The sequence below is a fragment of the Lagopus leucura genome, unplaced genomic scaffold (genome assembly GCF_019238085.1).
Source record: "Lagopus leucura isolate 7727_CA_CO unplaced genomic scaffold, USGS_WTPT01 Super-Scaffold_100015, whole genome shotgun sequence".
Lineage (NCBI taxonomy): Eukaryota > Metazoa > Chordata > Aves > Galliformes > Phasianidae > Lagopus > Lagopus leucura.
In genome coordinates, this window is record NW_024962269.1 from 544,256 (window position 1) to 558,019 (window position 13,764).

The following is a 13,764-nucleotide window of genomic DNA, read 5'->3' on the forward strand; positions in this document are numbered from 1 at the left end:
GTATTCACTGAACAGATTGTGGGAGAGTTTAAATTTGTATTTGTGGAAGTGCATTAAGGTGTTGGCAAGGTAAAAATCATGATATGGACCACATATATCATGATATGAACCGTAATATGAACCATATTATTCACAGGCTTTCCTTGTTTTCCAAAAACTGATCTTTATGTACAGCTCCTATATAGGGAAGTTCAGATAAAGATCCTGCTTTTGCAAAGTTACAACCAACTGGAAATATGTGTAATTGGAGTTGTTTAAATCACTCACCGTAAGGATGCCTGATATTTTCTTAAAACACTTTGGAGACTTTAAAAATCAGCATGTTACCTTAGGTTAATTTTGCAAATGTCTCTTTTAGTTCACAGCACGCACATCAGAAGGCAGTGTGAGCACTAAAGCACCACTGCAAGAAGATTCCTTACAAACAGTTTCTGAGGTGCCTCCGGTTCTCACAAATACCGACTGCCCTCCAGCAGCTGTGCAGGTGAATGAAGCTTCCTCTGCAGTCTCTGACAGTTTGGACCAGCATCCAACAGAAAAAGCTACGACTGAAACTGAAATGGATCCCTCAGATATTTCAAATGTGAGTGCTGCCAGATTGGTAAGAAATACTACAAGATTTTGGAGTAAATAACACATGTGTGCCTCGCTGTTTTCATTCTGTGTTGCAGAGTGTTGAGTGTTATCTTGCTGTGTAAACTATGAAAGTCTATAGAAGACTTCTTTTAGGAACAAATCCAAAACAAAATCAGTGTTGAACAGATACACCAGGAAAAGATGGCAATTTTACTGAAACTCAAAGTTGAAACTAGAAATATCTGAAAGTGTTATTTGGAGTAAAAGCAATGCTCTGATTGCTTTTTTTTTTTTTTCTTTTTAACATAAATTATTATTATCATTTTGTTTCCCTCTATTACTATTCATTTAAATTGAGATTCTTATTAAATTCTTACTCCAGTTTTGTTAAATATGCAAACTGGAAACTTACAGAATATCATAATTCTCATACAACTCAAAATGTTGACAGATGCTGTTCTCAGATAACAGATGTCAAGTCAATGTTCTCCTTTAACGTGGCTTCCTATGAAGAATATCCTTTTTTGTCTGTTGAATTCTGAATTTCAAGGTGTCTGTTAGTTTTCTCACAGTAGAGAATTGCAGTAGTGCAGCATAAAATCCAGTTTGTTTTTTTTCCTCCCCACAAGTTAGATTAATATTCCAATTTATAGAAACTTTCCTACATATCACCTTCCCTTTAGCATCACCATCAAACTGGACTGGGTAATTTCCAAGTCATGAATATGGCTGCTTTTAGAAACAGCTCACTTATAGCATCTCTGTGCTACAGTGCTGTGCAACGCAATGCTGTGACATTGTTTCACATTCTCAATTTTTAACAGTTCAGAAGGCTGACAGTTAGTGGGATCTGTGTCTCCTGGGAGCATTTCCCTGCTCCTGATTAGACTGAATTGAGCTCAGATTTGTGTGTTTTGGCGCAGGGCTTGCTTGCTGGAGTGGAAATGAACCAGTTAATACTGGTCATTTGAGAAGACAACAACAATCAGCATGTTCAGGCTTATGTTCTTGCCCAGCTATCTTGCCATTCTTGTTGAAAAATAGGTATAGCCAGAGATTAAGTAGCACTAACCACAGTCAAGTTTCCGGATACGGTTCATCTGCAGATCCTTTGTCATATGCTAAATACTGCTTTGGAGCATGATTCCTTTTCTGAAGATAGGGCAGGCCATGTTACTAATGTTTCAGACAATGCATTGCTTAGTTCCTGAGGTCAGGTATTGAATTGATAGGACAGTTGTTAGACAGTCACTATCTTAGTTGTTTTAATGACAACGTTAGTATAAATGTATAGAATGTATAAAAAGGGATTATGTGAATGAGAATTTTGAAGTGACTTACGTGGTCCTTGAACTAGCTGATAATTGAGCAGCTTCAGATTTTTGTTTGTATGTCATTCGCATGCTGCATTCAGAGAACATAGGAAAGATGTACAAGCAATTAGAAGTTGAACAGAATACAATTTTGCTTGTAATACAGTTCATATTAACTACATGGAAACTACTTCTTTGTGTCCAGATCTGACTCTTGGTTTCATATTTCCTATGCAGTCTATGGCAGAAGTTCTTGCAAAGAAGGAAGAGTTGGCAGATCGCCTGGAGAAGGCAAACGAAGAAGCTATTGCTAGTGCTATTGCAGAAGAGGAGCAATTAACTAGAGAGATAGAAGCAGAGGAAAACAATGACATTAATATAGAAACCGACAATGATAGCGATTTCTCTGTGAGTGTTGGATTTATTTTAAAATAGCTAACTTTAAACCTGTATTAATGCTTTACTGACATCCAGAATGTCAGTGTTCCTTTTTACGTTAATGCAGCCTTTATGTGCAAATGAGGTAAATAATGTCATGGAGTAATAATAGTGTGCTACCTTAGGGAGTATTTAGGCTTAGTAAATTCTACAGTGTTGTGCTGCTGAGGCTGATGTTGCAGTCATTGTGTCCTTCTGCTTGTTTCTGTGTGGGAAACTGGGCTCTTCTATTTTTTGCTGCTACTAGACAGGAGCTGCTACAGCTGAGGCAGTAGTTTCCATTGCCTACTCTCAAAATCAGCAGAAACAGCATCAATTTTAGAGATGGCTAGTTGAATTTGGAAACGTTATTGGAAAGCACTGCGCTAGCACTGTTTAATGCGTGTGTCTGTTTCCATGTTAAATTCTGTTTTTACTGTGGATCCCATTAATTTTCAGGCATGTATGGGCAATGGAAGCATATCTTTTTGTGGAATATCTATGGACTGGAATGATGTCTTGGCAGATTATGAAGGTAAAATTTTTCTGTGTTACTGTGCTGAACTTGCAATGGCAGCAGAAGTTAGAAAAATGCCCATTTTATGTATGCCTGCATAAGAATTTGAGAGATCCTCCTAACGTCTGACTATTATTCCAGGTTTTGTTAAATTTGATGTTGCTTTCTTAGGGAAGATGGACTTCTGTGTTCAAACTATCTGTGCCTCTACCACTACGTCTTTATTAGGATTTTAATATTTGTTTTCCAGTTTTATCTTAACATTTAATTAGAAGTCCAATTAAATAATTAGGCACTGAAAGTGCACAGGGAATAGAGATGCCTCAATCAAAGTTGGCACCTTAATTAGGTTGTAGAGGACCCATTTGAGGGAGAACTTCAAGAGGAACTAAGCCTCACTAGTAGCACTTCTCCTAGAACAGTGTTTCAGTTATAAAAGTCTGTTTTCTCAATGTACAGCTCGTGAGTCGTGGCGCCAGAGTAATTCTTGGGGAGACAGAGTGGAAGAAGAGCCTGCACGCCCGCCTGGCCACGGAATACACATGCATGAGAAACTGTCATCGCCCTCACGCAAAAGGTGTTGGAGTTGTTTCATGTCTTGATTGGGCAGTGGAAACAAGCAACCAAGCTTGTGCCTCTATGAAACTGCTCATAAACTTACTTTCTCTAAGTCTCTGGGTGGAAAGTTTTAAAGAAATGAGTGTATTATTTTCATGATGAGCGAGGTTCGTGCTACATTGACCGTTAAGTAAATATTTGAAGACTGGAAGAACAATATTTACATTTAAGGGAAATAATTGCAGTGGCCTGTTTGTGTTTTCTTACTGCAAATGTCATAGAAATGTTTGCAGTGCTGTCACGTGATGATGTTTCGCTGACTTTTGCTCTGCTTTTTTTTTATTAAAAGAACAATAGCAGAATCCAAGAAGAAACACGAAGAAAAACAAATGAAAGCTCAACAGCTGAGAGAAAAGTTACGTGAAGAAAAGGCACTGAAGCTTCAGAAATTAATGGAGAGGGTAAGCTTCCTGTAGTACAAAGTAGCCAGTTTGTTGCTTTCCAGAAAACCTTTCTTCTCTCCCTCCATGTTGTCTCAGAATGCCAGAGGTTAAAACATGCAGTAAAACAAAATTTTCCTGAGTGTCAACTCAAATGGTTTTCGTGGGTGACTCGTGCATCACAAAAAGAGCTTGAATTTCTGATCTAAGATCAGGATATTGCTAATACCAAAACAAGAAGACTTCTTTGACAGTTAATTCTCCTGTTGTGATGTGAGCTGTGTATATGTCTTGGAAGATATGAATGATTTGCCAAAGGTTGCAGTCTAAAATATTAGAAATAGTGAAGAAATGTGTTCCATGTAGAATAATGAAAGGTGTATACTGTATATTTTTTTTCTTCACTTATCCACCCAGTCGTGTGGATGGATGGATTAGGACTTAGTGGCAGCCTTCCAATGCTTAGCAGGTGATTATTAATGGACTGGAGCTAGGCTCTTCACAGTGTTTTATGACAGTAGGCTGAGAGATGATGGACATAATTATTTTATTTTTAAGTAAGAGGTTCCAGCCAGGCAGAGAAAGTTCCTCATTGTGAGGACAACTAAATACTGGAGCAGACTACTTAGAGGTTGTAGCTGCTTTGTATTTGGAGGTTTTCAAGAACCAAGTGGATAACACCCTCGCTGGTCCTCAGCAACCAACCAACGTGATGATCTCATAGCTGAACTTGCTTAGAACAAGGCATTGGACTAGGTGACTTGGTTATCTTGTGATCCTAACTTATGATTATTTACCTACTTTACTTCTGGAGGATGAGAATTTATTGAAATGGATTTTGCAAAGGATAGTGGAACAGTTAGCAAATCAGTGTACTTTGAGTTAAACGTGGTACAGGATTTGTGCAAGCAAGGCTTCAAAATATTTTATTTCAGTAATTAAAGCTTCAGAACCAAGAAAATTCAGAGGAAAATTCTGGTCGTACTTTCAGCTGCTGTGTTAGTAATGAGTTCTCTAATTCTGTACAGGAGAAAGATGTACGGAAATGGAAAGAAGAATTATTAGATCAAAGGCGCAGGATGATGGAGGAAAAATTGCTCCATGCAGAGTTCAAACGTGAAGTGCAGCTACAAGCAATTGTGAAAAAAGCACAAGAGGAGGAAGCTAAGGTAAGCTGTTTCACTTTGAAGGGCAAATATTCAACTGCCGTGTTTGTGTATGTTCTGTACCACAGAGCGTTCTGGAATGTGTTGTGAAGGATAATGTAAGTAGTGCAGGAATGGAGACGTATCACCTGTGAAGCAGATAAATGCCAATCTCTGAAACTGCATTTTTTTCCCCTCTAAAATGAATTTTAAATGAGTCTGTTATTAGACATTATGGTGGGCTGAGCTAGAAGAATAGATTCAAGTAATAACTCTCATTCTTTGCAGACAGTGCAGCGGCATTTTTGGGGACAGAGCTCCCGGAAGGGAAGGAGATCTCATAAATTCTCTGTACTCCAGCAGAATGCAAAGAAGGGAGAGAACATTGCACTTCATTACACAGCCATGCTGGATTCAGTGTCCTTATACATACATTGTGTTCTTCTGTACATGTATTTCTGTTGCTGTGGCTTTTACTACTTACATTGTTAAAAAGCTGGACATAAACCCATTGATAACACAGCAGTTACTGAAACCAAGCATTTAGCTAGTACACTTCAGGCTTCAATACCTAGATTCAGAAAATGAGCACTGGCTGCTTTTTGTTGGTTGACTTAATTCATATTCTTTAATAAACATATCTTTCCCAAGATACATACAGCTCCTTAAGGCCAAATTATTTAATGAGCATTTGTCCCAGCTGTGATTGATGCTGAGCTGTTCATTATTATATGATAAGCACAACAAAAACTCGTTAAGCTTTTTCACTAATTTGCTCTTTCTTCTCTTAGATTAAAACAGTTTCTAGATCACATAATTCAGTCTAATATAGCTTATTATTTCACTTACATTAGTGTGACTTCAATTCTATTAAATAAATCATAATTAGCATAATTTCTCAGCTAAGCAGATGTTTTAGTTATTTATGCATACGTTTAAATGTATAAGATCTTCTGCCTTTGAGATTCTTCTGTTCTGGAATTGAAGGTTAACTGGGCCAGAAGGCTTTAGAGAAACTGTAGTTGATGAGTAAAGCTGAAAGAATGTGGTAGCTGTTGCAACCCATTTGCTTATCTGAATTCCTAATTATTGCTTGCTTATTGTGCTATGAAATCTATTGTGTAAATAAGTTTACTAATTAGTAAACAAGACAAGTACCAACTTCTGTGTGATGGCTGTGTTACTGTTTGTCCATTTTCCTCACCACTGATTTATTTTGTGGATTCAAACAGAGCATAAACTTTGGGGATAGAAGAATAATTTCTATTTCAGCCGTAGGTTTTTAGCATGGGTTAGTGCTGATAAATATTCATGATTTTCTTCAGTAATGTTGGAAACAGACCAATTTCGTCAAGCATTGATTTCCAGCAGATTCTGTAGAAGTGTCTCACCAAATTAATTATCAAATGGATAATAAATGGATGGAATTCACTAAAAAGAAAGCTTCAGCTTCACTGATCTTTTCTCACACTTCATGATCTTTGCAGGTAAATGAAATTGCTTTTATAAACACCTTAGAAGCTCAGAACAAACGTCATGATGTGCTGAATAAATTAAAAGAATATGAACAGCGCTTAAATGAATTGCAAGAAGAGCGTCAACGAAGGCAAGAGGAAAAGCAAGCACGTGATGAAGCTGTTCAGGTACAAGATATCTGTAATTGCAGGGTGGCAATGAAATATATGTTTTTGACTGTGCAGTTTTTTGTTGCTTTCTGTGTTAAATTTTTAGTTCAAGTGAGTGTAATCTAATGTGTTTCCCCTGCCATGTTTCAGCACCAAGAGAGGAATCTAAGTATGGCTGAGGTGATATAGAATCATGGAATGGTTTGTGTTGGAAGGGACCTTCAAGATCGTGTGGTTTCAACCCCCATGCTGTAGGCAGGGACACCTCCCTTTAGACCAGAATATAGGTAGTGGGTAGATGATTTTGGCTGTCTTATGCTTTTTAAGAAACAAATGTTTATCTTCTAATTGAGTATCAATCTTTTAGTGACACGTGAAACTTAAAGAAGGAACAGAAAATTATACCTTACATATGAATGAGAGTTCATATACTCTCATTATTATCATACATTTTTTTCAAGACCATTGAAAATTATAACACAAATGTGTCCTGAAATCCTTGACAGTCTTTTTTTTGACTGCAGCATTTCAATACTAAGCTCTCCAACCTCACGCATCCACTTTTTGACACTATTATCTATGCTAGAATAACAGGCAAGTTTTTTCATGTGAACTCCCTCCTCCCTGTATACATATGCATCAGATCAAAGCTGTAGTTTGTCTGAGAATCCTTTTGAGCTTTAGAATCAGCTGGTAATGGTGGTGCTATCTCCTTGTTGAAAAATGTGATGTGATACTGACCTCAATTGGTCAGATGCTTTTTTTGAGACAGAAGGTGCCCCAGAATTGCTAGGTAACATTTTTTTAAGAGAATCTATTACTAAAAGTTCCTGGATTTCTAAAGATTCCATTATTGGAGAAATGTACCCTTTCCAGATCATTTATGAAAAAGCCTGACCCCAGTGACATGGGTTTTTGTAGTTAATTAATTGTTATTCTAGAATTGAGCTTTCTTGGAGTCACATTATGGGATTGGCCCCTCACTGCAAAAAAGACATTGAGGCCCTGGAGCGTGTCCAGAGAAGGGCAACAAAACTGGTGAGGGGTCTGGAGCACAAACCTTATGAGGAGTGGCTGGGGGAGCTGGGATTGTTCAGTCTTGAGGAGGCTCAGGGGAGACCTCATGGCACTCTGCAACTTCCTGAAGGGAGGCTGTGATGAGGAGGGGTTTGGCAACAAACAGGACCCAAGGAAATGGCCAGATGTTGTACCAGATTTAAATATCAGTATTTTGTGGGAATATATTTTGGTTCTGCATCATGTTTATCCTTTTAGAGATTCAAAATGCTTTGTTCTCATTGATCATTTTGTTGAACTTCTGGTTGTTCATCCTCCTCAGGATGAGCAAAGTTGTGGCTGAGTTCACACAGTTGTGCGTTCAATTTTCTGTTTAGTCTCTTGAATATACGCATCAGTCCTTCATCTGACAGAAGTGCGTGTTGGGGTAACATCATGAAAGCAAGGAAGAATTCTATGAAGGAATTTTTTTTTTCTTTCCTAAAAGAGGAGTTAGAATTTATTTTTCTTCAACTAGGAGCGCAAAAGAGCTCTGGAAGCAGAACGCCAAGCTCGGGTTGAAGAGTTGCTGTTGAAAAGGAAAGAACAAGAAGCACGGATTGAACAGCAGAGGCAAGAGAAAGAGAAAGCACGGGAAGATGCAGCACGGGAAAGGGCCAGGTAACTTTGCCACATTTTTCTTGCTTCCTCTACTTCATCATTATCCTTTCAGGCAGACTGCATCTTCTGTGTATTAATAAGTGTCTTCTGGCTTAGTGTTTTTAAAGTAGCATTAATAAATGTTCTTGATGAATGGTTTGAAAGAACAAAATTCATAAGTTCTGTAATAGATTTTTGTATTCCTTAGGTACACGCATGCTGCAACGTGCAATGCTGTATTTTATTATATATTGTTAACATTACTTCATCTTACTTTTATTGCTAACAAGACCTTTTAATAATTTGCCTTTTTTATATTTTAGCTTAGTTTTCAAAGGAAGCAAGATTAATATCTCTGCATTTGCTATTTCCTTTGCTCTCCAGTAACTTTTGGACTTACTGGCATCAATTTGACTTCACCTTTTCTGTAGACACCAGAGACTTCATTTGTGAAGCACAAAGCCGGGAAACCAGGCTTAATTAATTCCACTGCCTGTGAAGTACTTGTTTTATGTTTTTGCCCATGAACAGAAGTTCATAAAGGGGTTTTCAGGTGGGCTTTTCTCTCTTTCATTTGTGACAAAGTGTAGAGCAAAGAGAATAAAGTATTGAAAGTACACCCTTGGGTGTAGGGTGTGACAGTGTGGTGTGTGAGGAAGGTTTACTTACAAGTCTGATTCAGAAAAAGCTTCTTTCTTTTTGTTGTTTTATTTGCCTAGATCTATTTGAATTCACCTCCTTATATACACTTTTTCCTTAATAGTTCCATTACCACAAGCGTTCCATAAAATCTAAACAGAAGTTGCATTCTTATGGCATGAAGCATTCAATGGTGGTGGTTTAAACATTCTGATTGTGTGAGCTTGTTTTATAGGAAATCATCCTGAATTGTTTTTCTTCTCCAAATAAAATATTCTGAAATGGAAGAAAGTGATCAATGCGCGTTCAAAAATCACGGGCAATTCTAGCTTGACATCATGAAGAGATCATTTTCAGTGGGATGTTTAGATATAACAGTGGGTTGGATCCGTGGCCTTGCTCAGGACTTCATGGACCTCTCCTGAATGTTTTGACTTGCAGTCACAGTGGGAGCAAGAGGGAAGGCCTCGGTCAGCATCTGACTCTCTTGAGGTAGATGAGGGCTGGCAGAGAGGAGGATTGTGCTGTTTTGAGATGACAATGTGTGCACGTGTGAAACTTCCACATCTTTCTGCTATTGTATGCCCTATTCTACCACAGACATCTGTCTGTGTGGCTGTAGAGGTAATATTGTAATATGTTGAGGAATACTTGTGAGCTTATCTGGAAAAAACAAGGTGGTTTTCTTGAAAGCTGGAAAATTGAGGAACAAAACTTTAATATTTTACACAGACAAAAGGCTGTGATGTGGTTTTAGTTTATTTAACATGGTGAACAGGAGGCATTGTTCAGGGATTATTCTTATCATCACAACAGGCACTTCTTACAAGGCTCATGACATTTTTACATCTCTTTCCAAAGGGTGGATGACTTCTGGGATTTGAAATAGGTGTTAAATAACTTGGGGGAAGAAGATATTTAAAACATTCTCTGCCTTCTGTGGTACTCTACAATCCTGTATTCTTCTTATTTAATCAGTTTTAGAATTGCTTCTTGCCTTTATTGCCCCCTATTTCTTTCATTATGATGAGAAGACTTGCAGTTTCCATTTGCCCTCTGTTAGCACTATTTCAGCAAATTTCCTCTTATTTGATTCTGTAACACTCCGTTTTCAGTTGCTTTGTATTTGATACTGTGGTAAGTGCTTGCAGTTCTTTGACAGGTGCTGGTTAAATGAAATAGATGGGATTTCCCCTCCTTTTCTCTCTTCTTTATTCTTCCATTTCTCAGTGAGTAGGAAAGGCTGTGTACATGGTGCCTTGCAACCTGGCATTCTGTTATCTCTGGCCTCAATCTTGTCTCCTTATTAAGAGTTCTGAGGCTTCTCTAACACAGCAGAGCAGGATGCAAAGTGTTGTGGTTCAAAAGCTGAGTGAGAGATGAGTTTGACAGCAAACTCTCTGCACTGCCCCTTCTGTCTCTGCCTTCGACTTGCTCAGGTTCTGCTAGGATTTGACTCAGCCCAAAGGCAGGATGCTTCCTTCAGTTAGTCATTTTTGGAATACCTTCTTAAAGCTTCTTCAGTGTAAGCTTTATATGTATGTGCTTCTGGTGGTGGTTAAAGCACGTGTATGAAAGGGTTAGTGTGTTTAGAACTGACTTTAAAACCCCTCTGCCCTTGTGGTATGTTAATGTTCCAGTAAAGTTTTAGATGTAATTTCTGTGGATTTTATATTCCAGAGAATGATAATCCTGTATATGGAAAATTTTGTTCTTATCAATAGAAATCATAAAACAACTGTAAAATGTAACCTAATAATGTAAAAAGTATGCATTTCAGGAGGGCCTAGAGAGGGATAACATTGATGCTATATAATTGGGAACTTGAGAGTTTTGTTTTAAACACTGTTAATCCACGTATGCAGTGATATTGATTTGTCCTAGCCTGTGGGATTAAACAAGTATTTTAAAATGTAGACTGAAAGACATAACTACACTTCGGATTTGGATTGCGTTATGATAGTTAGGATTTGTTTCAGCTCATGGTGCAAGTCAGAAGTTTTTCTTTTTTAAAGCAAAATCAAAGACTAGCTCAGTCTTTCTGTAAATTCTCTGGGAAACAGCACATGAAGTTTATAATGCTTCTAGACCATCGTGTCTTTCTCACTCTCCTGCCTATGTCCATGGCATTTGAAAGAGTTTGCTTATTTCTGAATGACCAATTCTTATGTTTATTGTTAATCTTGTTTCCTGTCCTGTTGTCTCTCCTGTCTGCTTTTATACTTGCTGTGACTTTTCAAAAAGTGATATTATCTGAGCCTTCTATTTTATTTCTACCGTGGTTACTTTGCTTTTATTGCTTTCTTCAGTGGGCTGCTGCTCAGGGGATTCCCTTTGCATCTTCTGTTAATCTTGGGTTTTATTTATGACTTTAACTGAAATCTCATTTTCCTGTATGTATATCAGATCTCCACCAGCAATAGATGTGGTACTGCTGGAGTCTTTCATAGTAGCTGCCAGTGGCAAAGACTGAGAAGGAGCATTGACTGATCTTTAAGGCACGATTCCATTATTGGGAGAGGGTTGTAGACAAAGTAAACAAGAATAGTTCCTGCCTCTTCAGTTTTGTGCAGAAAGCAATATTAAAGTAAATGCTTAATTGTTTTGCTGTCCTTTGGCAACTTGAAAATTTAGAATTGTGACTTTTTAGAGCATCGGTTTATCACTTGTCACTTGTAACTGGTATCGTTTGCTGGTGGTCAAAGTTTTATCTGTGTCTTTAAATATTCACTATGAAATGTAATTCCCTTATTGCTTCATGGTTTTTGATTTGCCGTTGTACTCCTTCCCTGTGGTTCAGTGAAAATGGTCGCTGACTGCAGAATGTTAATGGAGGCAAAGCATGGCATTGTCATTATTTTTCAGCCTCAATATAATGCTAAAAGTTTCCCTCTGCATTTATCATCTTTTTGTTAGAGATCGAGAAGAGAGATTGGCAGCTCTAACTGCAGCTCAACAAGAAGCTATGGAAGAACTGCAGAAAAAGATTCAGCTGAAGGTAAAAATAAAAACTAAAGAAAATACTTTAGTTGAAAAAATACAATAGCAATACAGGAATTCTCTAGAATAAGTTCTGTATCTGTTTTATTTAGTAAAGATATTACAGTATGTTAAAATGTGCCCTAAGCTACCTTTTTTTTAACCTCAGTCTCTGATTTTAAGTAATAGTTACACGTTTGTTCTATTTCCATGCAAGTTAAGTGTGAAACCCTTGAAAGAATCCAGTGAGCTGTACCTGCTATGCAGATACAGCAGATGCTAAAGTCTCTGGTGTGTGGTGACTTCTGATGCCTTACAGGAAAAAAAAAAGTTTCAGTTTATTCAGTTTAACATACATTCATCCTAGCTGTGCAAACTTCAGTAATTCTCAGTATTTCTATACCATTTACTTCATACCCTTTTTTTTCCCCTTTGCTTTTGTTACTTTGCATTCAGCATGATGAAAGTATTAGAAGGCACATGGAACAAATTGAACAACGAAAAGAGAAAGCAGCTGAATTGAGTAGTGGAAGACATGCTAATACTGATTATGCACCGAAACTCACACCATATGAGCGCAAAAAGCAGTGCTCGTTATGCAATGTGATGGTAAGTCAGAGGGCTGCTGTCAGAGTTGCAAGGCCAGCCTGAGTCTTGCAGCTACGAATGGTGTTTCATTCCCAGATAAGAGCATGGTGCGTGCACTGTGTCCTGGTGCATTTGTGAAGCGCACCTTACTTCAGCTTTTTCTGTCTATGAACAGGGTGGTTTACAGCAGATTTGGAGTACTTGTAGAATCAGAGGTGTGATGGTGTGGACTGTACTCAGTTGGTGGCTCTGTCTTTTATAAAAAAAACCTGAGGGATCATCAAATGAAGCTAGATAAAAAAATCTAGATATAAAGAGTGAGATTCTTTACGTAGCTGTTTGCTGAGTTGTGAAAGCCTTCATATAATATCCTGCAGATTCTTCATTTTAATATGTGTTCAGGGGATGACTGGACAAGTTTCATTGGACTGAAATTCCCTGAAGGTTACTGCCTACAGAGAAAACACAGTGAGCCCAGGAAGTTCTCAAACTGAGTTTAATTGGAGGCTTTTAGTGTTGAAGAGAACAATCAATACTGTTTTACTTTCCATTGAACATCTTTTTTCTGGTTATATCAGAAGCCAGGTTTTGGCTTGGCAGATCTTCACTCTTGACAGGCTCTCTCTTCTTGTGTGTACCATTCTGCGTGCCAGAGGAATGCTAGAGAAGAGGGAGACATACAATCACTGAGTAGGAAACAGGGAGGTCAGTTCTTGTTAATTGCTTTCATTGGCTTGGATTACTGTGCAAAGCCTTCTGTCCCACATTACATTAAAATGTGGAGGTTGGCAGCTTTGTCTGTGGCAGTGGGGTTGGAGCCTTGGCAATCCTTGAGGTCCCTTCCAGCCCAAGCCATTCTGTGATTCTCTCATTCTATGACTACTCTTCATTCATTAATTTAAGAGTGCATAGGACCGCTTCAGGTAGTGCTGAAACAAAAACCGTTGGTTCAGCAGGCTGGACTCCTACACGTTCATTCATGTCTTTCAGAATGTAAGTTTTATTAATTGGTGAAATTAGAGTAAAGTGAGAATGAGATGAGAAGCCAGCATATTTTAACATATTCCTCTGCTGGCTAGCAAATCATGGTGTAATTTGCTCTAAAGATCTGCACGAAAGATGTTCATGCAAACCTAGGTCGAGGGATTAAGTTCTGTGCTTGAGATATGAAAATGAAAAAGCACTGCATATATATTCTTTGAAATCTGCTCTGTGTGCCACATTATCAGCATTCAAGATGCAGCATTGGTGTCACAAAAGCTATCCTTGTGGTCACATAGGCCTTGTGGTCACATAGGCCTTGTGGTCACA

The 13,764-nt window shown here is 38.1% G+C and overlaps 1 protein-coding gene across 3 annotated transcripts in view; it reads left to right on the forward strand.

The window, feature by feature from the left end:
* SCAPER (S-phase cyclin A associated protein in the ER) overlaps window positions 1–13,764 on the forward strand; it is a 143,915-nt gene that overhangs the window by 34,215 nt on the left and 95,936 nt on the right. For 2 of the 3 annotated variants that reach the window (XM_042875626.1, XM_042875624.1), the window contains exons 10-19: window positions 359–601; window positions 2,127–2,297; window positions 2,766–2,841; window positions 3,283–3,400; window positions 3,731–3,842; window positions 4,850–4,990; window positions 6,454–6,609; window positions 8,126–8,268; window positions 11,803–11,884; window positions 12,322–12,474. In XM_042875626.1, the coding sequence (XP_042731560.1) occupies window positions 359–601; window positions 2,127–2,297; window positions 2,766–2,841; window positions 3,283–3,400; window positions 3,731–3,842; window positions 4,850–4,990; window positions 6,454–6,609; window positions 8,126–8,268; window positions 11,803–11,884; window positions 12,322–12,474 (1,395 nt within the window). The remainder of the gene's footprint in view (window positions 1–358; window positions 602–2,126; window positions 2,298–2,765; window positions 2,842–3,282; window positions 3,401–3,730; window positions 3,843–4,849; window positions 4,991–6,453; window positions 6,610–8,125; window positions 8,269–11,802; window positions 11,885–12,321; window positions 12,475–13,764) is intronic. The other variant, XM_042875625.1, reaches the window with a different exon arrangement.